Raw genomic sequence first — 18,708 nt, 5'->3', positions numbered from 1 at the left:
ACGGAGGGTTCCTTAGCATTATCAAAAAATCACGTTTGTTGTATGGGTGCCCCAGATCCTGTTTTTAGTATTTGTTGTTATAGCAGCAACAGAAATACATAATCTGTGAAAATTTCAACTGTCTATCTATCACGGTTCATGAGATACAGCCTGGTGACAGACAATCAGTGGAGTATTAGTAATAGGGTCCCGTTTTTAGGGTTCCGTAGCCAAGTGGCAAAAAACAGAACCCGATTATGGATTCGTCATGCATGTCTGTCTGTCTGTCTGTCCGTCCGTATGTCACAGCCACTTTTTTCCGAAACTATAAGAACTATACTGTTGAAACTCGGTAAGTAGATGTATTCTGTGAACCGCATTAAGATTTTCACACAAAAATAGATAAAAAAATCAATAAATTTTGGGGGTTCCCCATACTTAGAACTGAAACTCAAAAAAAGTTTTTTCATCAAACCCATACGTGTGGGGTATTTATGGATAGGTCATCAAAAATAATATTGAGGTTTCTACTATCATTTTTTTCTAAACTGAATAGTTTGCGCGAGAGACACTTCCAAAGTGGTAAAATGTGTTTGACCAGGCAAATGGCTTTACTGAACCCTAAAACAGAGCAAGGCCAAAAACAACCAGCCAGAGACAAAACCCGATTCCTGCATATAGTAGGTACCTAATAAAACCATTAAAGGACCTTACAACGCCCAGATCTTAGCAAAGATAGCTAATGGTACTTTAAACCGGTATTCAGCTAGTACATTAGGGGTGACAAGATAAATGACAGCTCGCAATACCTACTATATAATATTATAAATGCAATAGTAACACTGTCTGTCTGTCTGTGCCTCTGCACCGATTTAGATGAAATTTGGTAAAGAGGTATTTATTGACCGAAGCGTAGCGAAGGTCTATGTTTTGACTCGGGCATTTTGCTTTTGTATGTCCGGATGTTCTCCTCTACAGGTCACAATTCTCAACCGATTCTCGTGAAATTTTGTGACCAGATTCTATGACTAAATAGATTTTTTTTATCGATCCGGTTATTGGACATTTTTAAAAATGGCGGAGTTGTGATACCTCGCTACTAAACAAATAGTCGTATCGATATCATAAGAGTTTTTTTCTTTTTGAGACATGTTTACAAAGTAAATGGCGAAAAATGCAGGAAAATTGTATTGCTGGTTTAGGCGGTATTTGGATATTTAGTTTTTACTCGTTTATTTACAAATTGCTCATAACTTAAGAAAAACATCGTTAGTACGACTTGTAAGCACAACAAATTTCAAAAGTAGGTACCTATGGTCCCATCAATACACCTTATAAAACAAAGCCCCCCGCCGCGTCTGTTAGTGTGTTCGTGATAAAGTCGAAAACTATAGGTACTGAACGGATTTTCATGCGGTTTCCACCTATCAATAGAATGATTCTTGAGGAAGGTTTAGGTGTAGGTATAATTTGTTTTGTGCTCAAGCGCACAATATCGCCTCGTGTGTAATGACCAACGTAGCACACTTGTATCACAATGTACTATTTTGTAAAAAAAATCACGAGTTCTCTGAAAAGGACTCGAGTCTCTACAAAAGACTCGGGTCTCTAATAAATTGAAAAGAACTCGATTTTAAACTTAATTATAAGAGTCTCAAACACTGAGTCGAGTCTTGAAGCAGAGTACTCAAAGGACTCGAGTCTTAACCAAAACTACTGGCAACAGGAATGCAGTTATTTTTTAGCCATACTGTACATATAAAGGAGACAAGGTAATAAAACCCCCAACAACTTTTGACATTGTCTGTACGCATAACTCCAGTAGATTGCGAGATAAATACGAACACACAAACACACTAAAAGCTCCTTGTCCAGTCCTTATCAAACAAAGAAAATAACTAGCCCTGCCCTATTTAAAAACATATCAAAAACAACCTTATTAAATATGGCATAAAATCCAAATTTCAATAAAGCAGTACTAAGGAATAACTTGCATAGAAACTTCAACCATATTTCCATGAATTAGAGTTCATTTTAATTTGCAAACAGAGTTTATACTGTTCTAAATTTAAAACGACGAAACTTATTTGAATTACATACAAAGATATTTCCCTTCGGCGGTTATCATATGACACTGGTTGCGATTCGCATGTCGCTCCGATATGTGAGCGAGACAACGCTATGCGCGTATTATAGCGACATCTCGCTCGACTTGCGAATCGCATATATTGTAATAACCGTCGTTTGCAAATACGGGAAAGTGCAGTTGTTCGCATTAATATTCAGAGGAATTTGACCTTTATGGTAATGTGGTAAAGAACTAATTGCGGGCGTAGGCTGTATCTAGACTGCCTTGATGAGGGCGTAGGCTTTTGTACGCGGACACACGGGCTGCTAGAATAATGAACTAAATAAAAAGTGGAATACAATATACCTAACACATGAAAATGACAAATGCCGTAATGCTTCGGTATATGGACGATTATTTATCTTACCCCTAATGAAAAACCCTTTCAATCTTACCCCAACCCATCTTACATACATGTATATAAAACAAATAGACGACATTCATGTAGAGATGCGCAAAACGCTTCACTGAGTTGAAAAGATTGATTCATATCTTTCGCTCGCGGTGATATATAACACTCATTTCGCTCACTTCGCTCAGTTGATCTGTAGACTATATTGTTCAAGAGTGAGTAGAGGGAAATGACAATCAATCAGATACACACAGCCATAAATGCGACCAAGATGGTGAATCACGCGATACGATCCCGGCATGTTTTCCCGACACCCTGCGAATTCTTCCGAACCGCTCCGAAACCTATCCGCATCGTCTCACTCGCTCCTCGCTCGTCACGCTCGGCCGGCTCATTCGAATCATGAGTGGGAAAGAGCGCGCAAGGAACACTGAGATAGACGAACGACTGAGCGAGTTAAATCATCAGTGAGTTGAAGAGTGAACGAGTTAAATCGAAAGATATAGTTCATTTAAATCACTCACTCGTGAACGACACATGTCTTAAATTAGTCAATTTTCATCCAAATATTAAGAACCATGGCTTTTTGTTGCACATCCTAAATGTGATGAAGGTTTTTTTTATAATTAGTTTGTCATTAATTACGACTGTATGTCTCAATAAGCCGGCTGCAAATGTAGATCGCCTTGAGTTGGCACTCGGCATGAATAAATGTAATATTAATATAAACAGTATAATAGCTAATTGAGTTAATCTCACCCGATAAATGCTCGTGCTGGCCAGTAATTTTAATTGCTTACATTATGGACACGTACATAATGCAGTGCATAATTGTGTTCCATCGTATTTTCTCGGAAACGTTCGTATTTGTCATGCTACTTCAGTCAACGTCGGTACTTTTTGCACCGAGACTGACTGAAATAGCAAGACACGTTTCCGTGAAAATACGATGGAAAATAATCTCACCCGATAAATGCTCGTGCTGGCCAGTAATTTTAATTGCTTACATTATGGACACGTACATAATGCAGTGCATAATTGTGTTCCATCGTATTTTCTCGGAAACGTTCGTATTTGTCATGCTACTTCAGTCAACGTCGGTACTTTTTGCACCGAGACTGACTGAAATAGCAAGACACGTTTCCGTGAAAATACGATGGAAAATAATTATGCACTACATCTGGTACTTGACTTGATAAACCGTTTTGGTTAATAAAACTTGTTTTCTGTTTCTGAGTGGTATATCAGACGACCGGTCTGGCCTAGTAGGTAGTGACCCTGTCTGTGAAGCCGATGGTCCTGGGTTCGAATCTCAGTAAGGGTATTTATTTGTGTGATGACACAGATATTTGTTCCTGAGTCATGGTTGTTTTCTATGTATTTAAGTATTTATGTATTATATATATCGTTGTCTGAGTACCCACAACACAAGCCTTCTTGGGCTTACTACTGGGGGACTTGGTCAATCTGTGTAAGAATGTCCTATAATAGTTATTTATTTATTTATTTATTATATCGAGTTGATCATAGATTAAAATCAGGAATAGAATCACCTTCGTAGATTGTTTTTACTTAAGCAGTTCAAACGAGCCTAGTTTATCCGAGCAAAACCGCAGTAAGCAAGATGGCGAGTAATGTCAATGCGGTAAAGACCGGCATATACTCGTACTACAATTTATTGTTGGAAAGACCGTCATATAGCAAGAACTGTCGTATTTGTATACAATATCTGGGAGCCAAAGCCGAACCTTTGGTTTCGGCAAAAAACAAGTTTCGGACACTACTTGTATTAGGCCGAAGTATCCAGATATTACGCTTTAAAAACGCCCGTCGTCGCTTACAAGTGCGAAACCAGAAAACCTTGAATAAAGGTCCTTTCACACGATGCATCCCTGTAAATCTTACCTTTATTCTCCATATGGCTCTTCAGCTGTTCCGCCTTCGCCTGTAGCTTGGTCTGCACCGTTTCCGCGCCCTCCTTCATCTTGGCCAGGATACCTATAAATACCATATGCTTAACCTAACCCAAACCACAAGCGAAAGCGGCTTAAACTAGGGGACCATAGGCTATGCGGCGCTTGCCCCGGTGTGCGAGCGAGACACTGTTATACTCATTTACAGCCAGCATGTCCCGCTCGCACACGGGAGTAGCGTGGAATGGATGCAGATTCCAATGTGAAGATCTCTTAAAATCTAAGGCTCACGCTAGACGCGGCAAATACATGAACATTTGTGAACTTTGTAATGTTTGACATCTGTCAAATAATTTATGAGCTGTCAAATGTGAAGCCATAAAATTTGGGTAAGTCCACAGGAAAGATGTGACAATAATTGTTGTGTATGACCCAGATAGAAAGATTGTGATTTTGAAGTCTGATGTAAAAAACTTAAGGGGGGTTATTCGTCGACCGCCATATTGGTAACATCGCATCGTGATTCATTTCTTTGTTTTTGCTCATTAATGTTGTTTAAAGTGTAATATTGATAGCGTATTATGCAGTAAATTAATGTGGAAGTGTGCAGATAATGAAAAAATAATCATGAAACGCGTTTAACCACCATTCTGGCGCCAACGCCGGGTAGCCCACGCGGGTCCTTGTAAAGTCCAGCTATCGCCTTAGGGGCTGTCCATAAATTACGTCATCGATTTTTGACGATTTTGCCCCCCCCCCCCCCTATAATCATCCAAAAATCATGCTTCAAATGACCCCATTTCCTCCTACTTCATGCTACCGTCATCCGATGTCCAGACCCCCCCCCCCCCTAATTTGAAATGACGTAATTTATGAATAGCCCCTTACAAGAGCACATAACCCAACTACCTAACAACGTCGTGCTCTACGAGCATTTGGTATTTCTACCTCTAACCGTGGCTGGCTAGAGCCCTAGAGGCCATAATTTGATAGTTTTATACCGTACACTGGCTAAAGTTTATTTATTACAAATAATATTCATTCGATCCCACGTGGGATCCACTTTGATGTTGGCGAAATCATCGACAGTATCGATGGAGCCATATTACCCAAAGACTGATTGATTAAAAAACTTAATGAATGACTGACCCAGTATTTTCGGTCATAATACTTAGGGTGGTATTCCACTTGTCCAATTTCTTTGTCCAATGTGCATTGCGTCTCACTCTCTTATTGAGCAAAATGTGAGACGCAAATACCTGACGCCCAAACCATTTGTCACAGCATATGGTTAATTAGTAAGTTGCAATAGTCTGGTTAAGATTTTAGATAATATGTATAATGTTTATAGGTTAAGTAACTTCTTTTTTTGTTTTTAATATTGTGTGTTCTAAATTCGCTGTTGTGACAATAAATACATCTTCTTTCTTTCTTTCTTTCTTTCTTTCTTTCTTTCTTTCTTTCTTTCTTTCTTTCTTTTTTTTTAGCATTACAAAAAAGGTAAACAATCTTGACGTGTCTTTTTATTGAAAAACACTTTTGAAAAATAAGTCACGGCAAATATGTAACAATTATGAATCATATACGATTACTTACATTCTTTTGCTGTCTATAAGTAATAGTTACTGATTTTTAAAAAGCGTTTTTCAAATTGAAGACATGTCAAGATCGCGTAGTCTTTTTCTAATGCTAAAAAAAACGAACTATAGGCTTAAAAAAAGTCGTACACGAATACGTAATATACTTTACCATGTTTGTCTTTCTCTTTCAATATCCTCTCCATATCGCCGGCCTTGTCTTTCACGCGGCCGAAGAAATCTATCCGTTTCAGTCAGCGTGCAATAGACAATGTAATTTTATAGGACTCGAATTCATTGCTTATAAAAATACAGACAGAATGCAAAATTCGATTTGTACCGACTGAGATACAAAATTCAACTTGCTGTGCTCTGCTGTGGCTAATATGTCACTTTGCAGAAAAGTGGCATCGTTAAAGGCATAGAGAAATACAGTAAGAATAGAGTGCTCACTCCATACATCAGTTTTGGTATCAGAACGACTATTACTTTCGTAGTCGACATCTAGCGGAATTATCAGTACCACTACTTGATACTAGATGTTTCGTAAGTCGCGACTCACGAAAATTGTATTGAACAAGTTATTTACAACTAATATTAAGGCAGAAGGAGTTGAAAACAGAGTTCCAGCTAATCCGGTATTAATATTAGCTGAAAATTGTTGAGGATTACACTTTTTGGTCGGTGCAACATCTATTGTCAAGTCATCATTCAGGCCTTTAACATCTTGACAGATGATTTATGCAGCGTCTGTAAGCGAGGAACAACGTCTCTCGTGGCTGTATAAGCCAATGCGGGACCGGCATTTGCGACCGCATTTATGGCAGCTGAAGCAGGGAGCCATGTCGGCACTATCAGGTGGATTGTGCCTCTTTGCGCGTTTTCGGGCAAGGTCTTGGAACCATGCGTTGTCGTGGATTTCGCGACCTTTCGCGATGGTACCCCTCCATCCATCGCGATCTGACGCGAGCTCCTCCCAAGTGTCCCTATTGATATCAAAAGCGACCATGTCGCGTTTCGCGCAGTCCTTAAAACGCAGCAAGGGACGTCCAATGCGGCGCTTTTTAAATGCTATCTGGCTCAACATAATCCGCCTAGGCAAACGAGTGCTATCCATACGGTGCACATGCCCAAGCCACCGCAAGCGCCTCTGTTTCAACAGGGCGGTGATGCTAGGAAGCTGTGCAATTTCCAGGACTCTCTCGTTAGTGACCCTGTCCTTCCAAGTGATGTTGAGGATACTCCGAAGACAGCGCATGTGAAAAGTGTTTAGTCGACGTTCCTGATTAGCGTACGACGTCCAGGTTTCGGCTCCGTACAAGAGCGTGCTCAGGACGCAAGTTTGATAAACAATCATCTTGGTCCTGATAGTAAGATGTTTGTTATTCCACACTCTTGTACGCAGCCTGCCGAACGTCGTGGCCGCCCTGCCGATGCGAAGGTCGACCTCACTGTCGATGGAGAGGTTGCTCGACACGGTGGACCCTAAGTAACAGAACTTGTCGACCACCTCTAAGGGTACAGTCTCCAGGAGGATGGATGGTTGGAAAGTGTACCCTTGCGCTAAAATTACGGTCTTCTTCGTATTGATAGACATGGAGAACAGGGAACACGCGTAGGCAAATTTGTCTATCAGATTTTGGAGCTCGTGGGGTGTTTCAGCTACGAAGGCTGCGTCATCGGCGAAGAGCAGACTGTCGATAAATAGGTCAACGCGATTACGACGAGATTTTAAGTAATTGACATTGAACAATCTTCCGTCTGCTCTCGTGTGTAGATGAACTCCTTGCTGCGTGTCACCAAAGGCAACCTTTAGCAAAAGAGAGAAAAATATGCCGAATAGTGTTGGCGCTAAGACACAGCCTTGACGAACTCCTCTCTGCATTTCAAACGCGTCGGATGCTTGGCCGTCAAATACAACTGAGCCCTTCATGCCGTCGTGAAAAGATTTAATCAGGTTCAGAAGCTTCGGGGGACATCCAATTTTCTCAAGGGCAGCGTAAAGCCCCTCCCTGCTGACCGTATCGAAAGCCTTGTTCAGGTCAACGAAGGCGATCATTAGGGGTGTGTTGTGCTCACGACACTTCTCTTGAAGTTGGCGAAGTGTGAAAATCATGTCCGTAGTAGAGCGCTGAGATCGGAAACCACATTGTGCCTCAGGATACACACGTTCGGCAAGACATTGTCAAGTACAGCCTGGCAAAAAAGAGTAGAAATTAAAAAGTGGCAGCACTGTAGTGTCGTCCCGTTCTCTTATATATGTTGATTTGAAAGGGACGACACTACAGTGTTGCCACTTTTTAATTTCTACTTTTTTTTGCCAGGCTGTTTTGCAGGCCAATTCCACTACTCGATGCTAGATGTCGACTATGAAAATAATAGGTACTAAAACTGATGTATGGAGTGGGTACTCTATGTATTTTTTTCTCTAAGTATGTCAAAATTAACTATATCATAAGCATGCGACACATATTTACACGTTACACGAATTTCAAGGTCCCATAATAAAAGTTGTACAGTATGACCTATAAAGTCACTACGCAGAGTATGGCTATACTCTGTATCTTTAGGTATTTAAATAAAAGCAAACAAAATCTACCCTCAAATGGCTCCTTAACACATTCAGTGCCAGCCCGTGCTACGCGCTACGAGCGTAGCCGATAACACGGGAAAAACCGTATGTAGCGAAAAGCGCCTACGAACAGTGAACTCCCCTAGGGAGTCGCTGGCAGTTAAAGTGTTAAGCCAGTTGAGGGTAGATAAAACATTACATGATCAAATAATGTAGGTTAAAGTCAGATCGTTCAGTGACTGATCCAGGCGGTTTCGTATTTGGTTGGTTAATCAATAAATGTTATAACCACCCGAAAATTTACAAATTGTTTGTTTACTTTTATTTAAATACCTAAAGATACAGACCATAGTGATTAAAATTTCACCCCGAACTAAAGCGTTGCCCCTGACACCTTTTATGGATAAAGAAACTTACCGGATATTCTTTTGGTGGCGTCAGGGCTGGCAGACTGCGTGAGGGCAGCCATCGTCATGTATTCGCTGGTGATTAGACCGGCAGCCTGGCAAAAAAACAAGTATTTATTGTTAATTGTTTAAGAAAATGATGAATCGACATCGAATCGAGTTTTCACATTCACATTTAAAAGCTGGAGTGAAAGGGTCGAGGTTGTAAATGTTGTAATATTCTTAATGTTTTTCAGCACACTTGTGAACAATAAACTAAATTTTAAGCGAATTAATACATTTCAAACAAAGATGAGAAAATACCGCGGTCTTGGTACCTGGGCCCGTGGGACCTTTCAAAGAGACTCAGGGACGCAACTGAGGACCAGAGAGCTGGCAGTTACCTCGCTCAACATTTCAGTCTGGCAGTTCAGCGGGGCAACACAGCCAGTATCTTTGGGACCTTGCCGCAGGGGCCTTTTTTAGATTTAGTTTTATTTTAGAATAGTTTGTATTTAGATTAATTGTAATTTTAAGTTGTTTTTATTTATTGTTTTTAACATGCTTTTATACCTTATTTCAAACATTCGTCCGGCATAATATTGTCATTTTTGACAGGTTAGGCATCGATGACGGGATAAACTGGACTCCTTCTTAAAGGAGAGGCCAGACATAGCACTGGACAGAGATTTGTGGAGAAATTGGGGGGAGGCTTTTGCCCAGCAGTGGGACACGACAGGCTCCAAAAAATAAAGGCATAAACGTTTGACGACCGGTCTGGCCTAGTGGGTAGTGACTAGTGACCCTGCCTGTGAAGCCGAAGGTCCTAGGTTCGAATCCCAGTAAGGGCATTTATTTGTGTGATGAGCACAGATATTTGTTCCTGAGTCATGTGTGTTGCAGTATGTATTCATCTATATAAGTATGTATATCGTCGCCTAGCATCCATAGTACAAGCTTTGCTTAGTTTGGAGCTAGGTTGATTTGTGTTAGATGTCCCCTAATATTTATTTATTATTTCCTTTATTCAATTAGGGTCTTTTTAGGTAAGGATTTTACAATGTGAGTATAAAAGTAAAATATAAAAACACTTACAAAACATTACAAAAAATAATAAACACATTATAAAAAACCTAACCTAGAGTGGTCAGGGCCGCAGAGTGAGGAACCGACGTACTATACGCGCCGTGTCCAAAATTACCGCTTTCTGCATCTGACCCTTGATTCAACCACCCAGCGAGAGTCTCTCTAGGTGTTGGTCGAGACAGGTGTTATTATTATCTGTCTTTCCATATCTCAGGAGTCTCAGGACCATGGGGTCCCGGACCTTTGGGAGGCGTGCGATTGTTCACTTCTCTGAATACTTGCTATATCCTCTAGCCGCCCAGAGACCTATAAAAAGGTCTCCTGTTCCATTCTAATTTGAATCTTTGTTTTGACAAAATCAAAATTCAATTTTTCTTGGCAAGGCGGAGGAGGTTAAAAAAAAGCGGCCAAGTGCGAGTCGGACTCGCCCATGAAGGGTTCCGTAGCAGCAAGTAACGTAATAAAATTGCGGTTTACGATTTAAGACGTATTAAAAAAAACAACTTACTAGATCTCGTTCAAACCAATTTTCGGTGGAAATGTGCATGGTACATGATATATTTTTTTTAGTTTTATCATTCTCTTATTTTAGAAGTTACAGGGGGGAGACACACATTTTACCAGTTTGGAAGTGTGTCTCGCGCAAACTATTCAGTTTAGAAAAAAATGATATTAGAAACCTCAATATCATTTTTGAAGACCTATCCATAGATACACACGTATGGGTTTGATGAAAAAACAAATTTATGAGTTTCAGTTCTAAGTATGGGGAACCCCCAAAATTTATTGTTTTTTTTTCTATTTTTGTGTGAAAATCTTAATGCGGTTCACAGAATACATCTACTTACCAAGTTTCAACAGTATAGTTCTTATAGTTTCGGAAAAAGTGGCTGTGACATACGGACGGACAGAGAGACAGACATGATGAATCCATAAGGGTTCCGTGTTTTGAAGTGAAAACTTCTTTAGAGGCGCTGAGCACTTTTTGAGGTGGGGAAAAAATGATAAACTCGAGACAGCGTAACGCGTAACGCGCTGACGTCATGTGTAACGGACAATGTTATTCACCAAAGAACTTTAGTCATAACGTATCATAATCACGTCAATTATTTAAAACTGGACTTTTATATAAAGCTCAATGTTCTAATCTTGTACGGGCTGAAATACGAGGGTCTCACAGTTACATTCTAACTTTATATCACTCCAAAATAATTCAATAATTCAATAAAGTCTCATCTTGATGAAATCGCTAATAAAAGTGAACTACTAGTACTGGTGAATAAAACTCAAAATATCATGACCAAATATATTTAGATGCGAGGTCTGCAAGGTAACTTTACAATTTTTATTCGAATTTTAAACAATTAACGCTACTTTAAGCTCACTGGCCAGCAATTTCGGGACTAAAGTTTTTCAATAGAAAGGAGGATGGGTCAATTATACATAGTGCTGCAGACATTTTGGACTAGTCATTGAGTTTTCACTTCTGTCGTCGCTCCCGGAGTGCAACCCGTTGTTTTTTTTGCCATTTGGCTACGGAACCCTAAAAAACGAGCTGACGGCGGTTGGCATTGCTCACCTCTAAAGTCCCAGGGCTCATGGCTGAATACTCCTCGCTCAGCAACTCTACTATAAGTCCTTCGATGTCGAAGAAGAGGATGTGGCTTTCCGGATCTAAGGACAAAATAGAAAAAAGCCGTTCAGTGTTTGAATCTTCAATTATTTGACCAGACATACCTCTTTCTTTAGGTTTATTTTGTGTGTTTATAATATTTAATACAAATATCGATGTGCCTTTCGCAAAACCGTCACCTGAGAGGGCTTCCAACAGTGAATTTCCATAGGTATCATTTATAAAACCGGGCAAGTGCGAGTCGGACTCGCGCACGAAGGGTTCCGTACCATAATGCAAAAAAAAAAAAAACAAAAAAAAGCAAAAAAAAAAAAACGGTCACCCATCCAAATACTGACCACTCCCGACGTTGCTTAACTTTGGTCAAAAATCACGTTTGTTGTATGGGAGCCCCATTTAAATCTTTATTTTATTCTGTTTTTAGTATTTGTTGTTATAGCGGCAACAGAAATACATCATCTGTGAAAATTTCAACTGTCTAGCTATCACAGTTCGTGAGATACAGCCTGGTGACAGACGGACGGACGGACGGACGGACGGACGGACGGACAGCGAAGTCTTAGTAATAGGGTCCCGTTTTACCCTTTGGGTACGGAACCCTAATAAGTTTGATACAATACAAGACAAATACGGCTCGATTCGGGAAATGAATTAGAGACTCACTAGATATGAAATAGTAAAGATATGTGACGTTCCACGGCAAACGGTACCTTATGGCGGCTAGCGCTTACGTCGCATAGCGCCGCAATAATATTGGAGCGGCGTTAATAATAGCGCAAGCGCCAACCGCCACAAGGTACCTTTACCCGTGGGACGTCACATATCTTAACTATATCGTATCTAGTTAATCTCTAATTCATTTCCCGAATCGAGCCGATAACCTTCATTGTCCACTTCAATACAAGAAAACAATACAGAAACAATAGAAACTTAAGTAGGAATAAACAAGAAAGTTAAAAAGTGATCTCTTTAAGACAACCTTTAGCATAATTAATAAATGTATGTCATGTCAGTAGGTGTTCCAGACACAGTAAAAGAAATCTAGCAGAGTACTCGCAAAAAAAAAATGTTCAATGTTATGATATCATCATCATATCGACCGGGATATGAACCATGATTATCTTTTGTATTATTGTCTTCGAGATATAATATCGGGAGCTCGAAGACAATAATACAAAAGGTAATCACGGTTCATATCCCGGTCGATATAAGTCTAGTTTAATTAACCGTGAATCATTCAAAACTGTCATCATCATTTTCATCATATCATCTTGTGCATTTTCTGCAAACGATTCTCATTTTGGCTATGCGCCCAATTCAATTGTATACTTTATTGCATGGACATTAGGACCAGTATCGTACCTTTGGGGTTGCTCCTGAAGCCCTGTACAGTGAGTTGAGCCCGGCGCGCTCGGGCGGGCTCGGCGAGCGGGCCGGCGCCGGCGCCGCCCTGGGGCGCCTGCAGCGCCGCGATGCCGCGCTGCGTGGCCGCGCGCATCGCGTTCAGGTTGCGGTGACGGAGACCTCTGTCGACGACATTCAAATTCTTGAATCCGTATCTTCGCGCTACAATTACGTGCTATTTTCCAATTATAAATGTCCAGATTTTAAATTATACTACTACATTCGACACTTAATAGCGTATGTATAGCTTATAAATTCAGCCTGCCTCTAAATCCATTTAAAGCACAACTAGTCCGTTGGCTCAAAAAACAGTTGTTTTACTCTGTAAGTGAGTTGTTCGAATTGTAATACCTAGTATCAAAAAGAATAGATAGTATAGAGGGGTCCTGTCATAGTAAATTTTGTAGTCACTGTAAATTTACTGCCATCTATCGACACACGACTAAAACTCAAAATGAAAACGTATAAAGTTATCAAAAAATGTATATATATGGATAAATGATTTTATTATTTTTATATCATTTTGATCCATGTTCATTCACTGATATCTATGTGTTAAAATTGTTAAATATGAAACGGTGTCGTCACGCCATCTAGCCGAGGATAGGCTAAAGGTGTGTGCGGCATCTATTCGAGAATGACTTTTACTTGAATTCCGAGGCACGTTTTTTCCTTAGACTTTATTCGTCTTATACGAAGTTACATATGTCTTTGCTAGTATTAAGTAGAAATATTAGTTTAAGTTAACAATGTAATAGATTAAGGGCCACTTGCACCATTCACTAACCCGGGGTTAACTGATTCAACCTAGAGTAACCATGGTTACCAGTACAATTTGACACTAGGTTAATCGTTTAACCGGTTAACCCCGGGTTAGTGGTATGGTGCAAGTGGCACTAAGACTAATAATAGTATCGATCGAGTTTCAAGATAATATTTACAAGCTCAACCAGCAAACTATGTTTCCGTACGGGAATATCTTTCCAATAACACCTTGTTAGGGGCTATTCGTCTGGACATCGGATGACGGTAGCATGAAGTAGGAGGAAATGGGGTCATTTGAAGCATGATTTTTGGATGATTATAGGGGGGGGGGGGGTCCAAAATCGTCAAAAATCGATGACGTAATTTATGGACAGCCCCTTATACCATATAATGCAAATAAGGAATTTTCATTTTCATTTGTCATATATCGTCGGGTGACAAGCAAAAGTCACTAACTAACATCATTGAAATTATTGGACAATAAACCGTGTTACAAGTGTCATAAAGTGCATTGTTACTTGATTTTTTTGATAGTACTTAGTGAGTTTTGCTTGTCACCCGACGATGTGTACCTTCTATACTTTTAATAGACCAGTATATTTGACTTCTGATCGTTGAAGTAGTGCTCCCATAGCCTTCAAGAAACTCGATGTTGCCATGCTGAAAAGTAGTGCCGTTTCCACCACCAGCTTGAATTTCCCTATTTCTTGTATTTTTACAACCTTGAACTCACTATATCGGCTATTATAAACGCTGTAAAGCAGGGGTCTCCAAACGCCAGCCCGCGACTCGTTCCAATCCGGCCCGTGGGGTACAGCATTCATTGAGAGTGGAACTGTTCCTAACAGCAGCAACCAGACACCGTCCCCCGGCGCAAAAACCGACGGTGGCCCGCGCGAAAGTTTCTGAGGCGCAATATGGCCCTCAGGTAAAAAAGTTTGGAGACCCCTGCTGTAAAGGGTTGAAGATAGAGTACCTGAAGAAATGGACAGCAGGGTTAGCAGCGCCTTGCAGGTCGCTGCCACCCCCGCCTGCCGCCAAGGATCCTCCAAGGTCATCTGCTACCGTTTCGTCACATGCGGCTAGCACTTCTTCCGCTATCATACCTGCAGAGAGAAATATGTAGTACTTATCGTCAAACATCAATAATTAAAATAATATTGCAGGGCAGCTTGTGGCGAGCTGTTGGGGAGTAACGACCCCACGGACCCGAGTGCTCCCGAGTAGGGCATGCTCCCGGGAATTCCCGGTTCTCAAATTCCCGGGAATTCCCGGGAATTTCATTGTGTCGAAAGAACCGGTACTGAAGACCCGGTACCGGTACTTCCCGGTTCTCATCAATATGCGAATTTATTCCCATTTTAATACTAGTACTTTAGCTCGGGACATTAAATCACATTTAATAATGTTGCTATGAAACGGGGGACCCAAATAACCCGACAAATTAACCTGGTAAAGTAGGTATTCCAATCGATATTACGTTTTGGCTCGAGTAAGTAGGATATTAGGTATATTCGAATATTCATCTTTCTTTCTAGGAAGTTGGTTTTATATGAAAAAAATCCGTGGTCGGGTCATAGTGCTGAGTGCATCGACTACGGGGCCTCCCGTGTAACTCGTAATGCCATGCCCATCAGGCGGAGGTAAACCAGCGATTCGCAGGGCTGGTGGCTCTAGCCTATAGCCAAGGTTTTGCGATGAAAGCGCGTGCAATAATATTGACTTGTAGTGATTAGGTATTGGGAATTTCCAAAGGGGCGTAGCGGAAGATTTACAAAAATGTGAGCGAGCATAGGCAAAGTCTCAAACTGTAGAGGGCCGTGTGCAGGTTGGTTTCGTAAAATAGGTTGGAACGCTAGATTTTTTGATAAAATAGGTCATTTATCAATACGCATGTAATAATTTATATGAAAATAAGTCATTCATAAAGATTGTACACTAACACAAACAATTTCTTAAGTATAATCTTAATATGCCTTGAGAACCGGGAAGAACCGGGAATCCCGGTTCCAGCCATGCCCAGAACCGGGAAATGAAATTCTTGGTACCGGAACCGGTACTGCATGCCCTACTCCCGAGAGTCGGTCAGCGTCTCCGTCTCCGGCGTGTCTTCGTCGGCCGGAGTGGACCCCAAGGGGACCCGCAGGACTCTCAGCTCTGGCTTGCCTTCATTGGCCAGAGAGGAGTCGCTAGAGCTATATGCTCCAGGGGAGGAAGTGAAAGATGCATAAGACGCGAGTTGGCACAGTGGCTGATAACAGCCACTGGGTAGAAAGCGGCGCACACCTCTCGACACCCCTGAGCCGCCCACACCGATGTTGCTCCTGGTCGTCTTTACGACGGCAGTTTCAGGGGCCCATCTAGTCAGCGGCGAGTCACCACCTGCCTCGATGACGGTGTTAACATTGTTATGGCAGGTGTCCGGACCTCTTTACAATAGCCCAGTTTCATTGTCCACCCAAACATCAATCCATAGACCGGTATACTGTTCACTTTTTCTACAATAGTCCCAATGCCTGCTGCGACCGGTTCATGGGTGTCTATTGTTGCGCCTGTGAACGGGTTTCAGCAGGCGTTCTACATGACATTAAAGCTCTCCAAAGGGCCTCTACGTGTTGGATCTGTATCCCCACGCAAGCCTATCAAAAGACCGGGATTTATAGGCCCGTGAAATCCAGAAAGGAGATAAAAATAATTGCATGGACCAAGAATCAAAATGGGTCCTTATAGTTTATAAATTATTATTTATTATGTAAATTGACTCTTCTGAATCATTTTTAAAAGACAATGACATATTTGCGGCGCTTGCATTCGAAACCTTCGTGCCATGGTCATCAGACACCAGACAAGTTGTGAAAGAAATTTCAAATATACTTGTCTGGGTGTCTGGTGACGTTCGAGCGGGCAAATATTTCGCTCAGCGGCTAAGTCTGGCAGTACAGCGGGGAAACGCCGCGCCACAAGCGTCCTGGGGACGATGCCCCAGGCAACTTTAGGTTTTTAATGTTTGCTTGTGATTAATGTAATTATATTGTAAATAAATCTTCAGTTGATGATCCTAATAAAGAAATAAATAAAACAAAATATATAAGTTGCAATTACTGTAATTAAGACACAAAAAAAAGTTCAAATTAATACATCTCCATCTGCCCCACATCCACGGCGCCATCGCTACATCCCACCACCATGGAGTAAGGCTCATACTCTATAAAGTACATAACTTGTAACATAGTCATATTAAAACTCTAAATAATGTACATACCGTGCAACACCGATCTAGATGACCAGTCTCCATCTGCCACACATAGACGGTGCCATCGCTACATCCCACCACCATGGAGTAAGACTCATACTCTATAAAGTACATAACTTCTAGCATATTCATATTAAAACTCTAAATAATGTACATACCGTGCAACACCCGATCTAGATGTCCAGTCTCCATCTGCCCCACATACACGGCGCCATCGCTACATCCCACCACCATGGAGTAAGACTCATACTCTATAAAGTACATAACTTGTAACATAGTCATATTAAAACTCTAAATAAGGTACATACCGTGCAACACCGATCTAGATGACCAGTCTCCATCTGCCCCACATACACGGCGCCATCGCTACATCCCACCACCATGGAGTAAGACTCATACTCTATAAAGTACATAACTTGTAACATAGTCATATTAAAACTCTAAATAAGGTACATACCGTGCAACACCGATCTAGATGGCCAGTCTCCATCTGCCCCACATACACGGCGCCATCGCTACATCCCACCACCATGAAGTAAGGCTCATACTCCATAAAGTACATAACTTGTAGCATATTCAAATTAAAACTCTAAATAATGTACATACCGTGCAACACCCGATCTAGATGGCCAGTCTCCATCTGCCACACATAGACGGCGCCATCGCTACATCCCACCACCATGGAGTAAGGCACATACTCTATAAAGTACATAGCTTGTAGCATAGTCATATTAAAATTCTAAATAAAGTACATACCGTGCAACACCCGATCTAGATGGCCACCATGGAGTAAGACTCATACTCTATAAAGTACATAACTTGTAGCATAGTCATATTAAAACTCGAAATAAGGTACATACCGTGCAACACTCGGTCTAGATGTCCAGTCTCCATCTGCCACACATAGACGGTGCCATCGCTACATCCGACCACCATGGAGTAAGGCTCATACTCTATAAAGTACATAACTTGTAGCATAGTCATATTAAAACTCGAAATAAGGTACATACCGTGCAACACCCGGTCTAGATGACCAGTCTCCATCTGCCACACATAGACAGTGCCATCGCTACATCCGACGACCATGAAATCGTCGCCCGGCCGCCATTTTATACTGACAACCGGAAACAGGTGGCGTGAAGCTAGCGTCACGCATTTCCGTTCGGCCAAACCTTAAAAGGAAACAGGTATTTAGGAATTTTAGAAGATAATTTACAAACTACGAGGTTTTACCGAGGGTCTACAGTATGGGGTTCTTAAAAAAAGGAGTGTACAGGTTTTTAAAAGGTCGGCAACGCGCATGTCACACCTCTGGAGTTGCAGGCGTCCATAGGATACGGTGACTGCTTACCATCAGGCGGGCCGTATGCTTGTTTGCCACCGATGTGGTATAAAAAAAATATTTTAGAGAGGAAACATACTTAGCAATGTCACGCTGTGATCTGATGCGACGGAGCAAATGCACTTCTGGATTCGGGGCTAAAACAAGAAAGATAATTATGTAGTGTTAATCTATTGTTCACTTCATTGCACAAAACAAGTTTCTACTGCTCTACATTAACAAAATTCAAAGGCGAATTTATCCTTTAGAATTGTATCATGATATTTATTTTACTGAAATAGGGATTAGTCCCAGTCTAGAAAGCAAGTCCTTAATAGT

The 18,708-nt window shown here is 41.1% G+C and overlaps 1 protein-coding gene across 1 annotated transcript in view; it reads right to left on the bottom strand.

The window, feature by feature from the left end:
* The window catches only part of LOC134802850 (WD repeat-containing protein 7), a 156,156-nt gene that overhangs the window by 107,846 nt on the left and 29,602 nt on the right, over positions 1–18,708 (bottom strand). Inside the window, exons 15-21 of the mRNA XM_063775587.1 lie at positions 18,470–18,527; positions 18,059–18,220; positions 14,772–14,901; positions 12,989–13,152; positions 11,573–11,667; positions 8,939–9,023; positions 4,365–4,457 (exon numbers count right to left, since the gene is read on the bottom strand). Of these exons, the coding sequence (XP_063631657.1) occupies positions 4,365–4,457; positions 8,939–9,023; positions 11,573–11,667; positions 12,989–13,152; positions 14,772–14,901; positions 18,059–18,220; positions 18,470–18,527 (787 nt within the window). The remainder of the gene's footprint in view (positions 1–4,364; positions 4,458–8,938; positions 9,024–11,572; positions 11,668–12,988; positions 13,153–14,771; positions 14,902–18,058; positions 18,221–18,469; positions 18,528–18,708) is intronic.

This window comes from Cydia splendana, chromosome 25 (assembly GCF_910591565.1).
Source record: "Cydia splendana chromosome 25, ilCydSple1.2, whole genome shotgun sequence".
Classification (NCBI taxonomy): domain Eukaryota; kingdom Metazoa; phylum Arthropoda; class Insecta; order Lepidoptera; family Tortricidae; genus Cydia; species Cydia splendana.
Note: the sequence above shows the minus strand (reverse complement) of the source record. Positions and strands in the feature narration are given on the sequence as shown.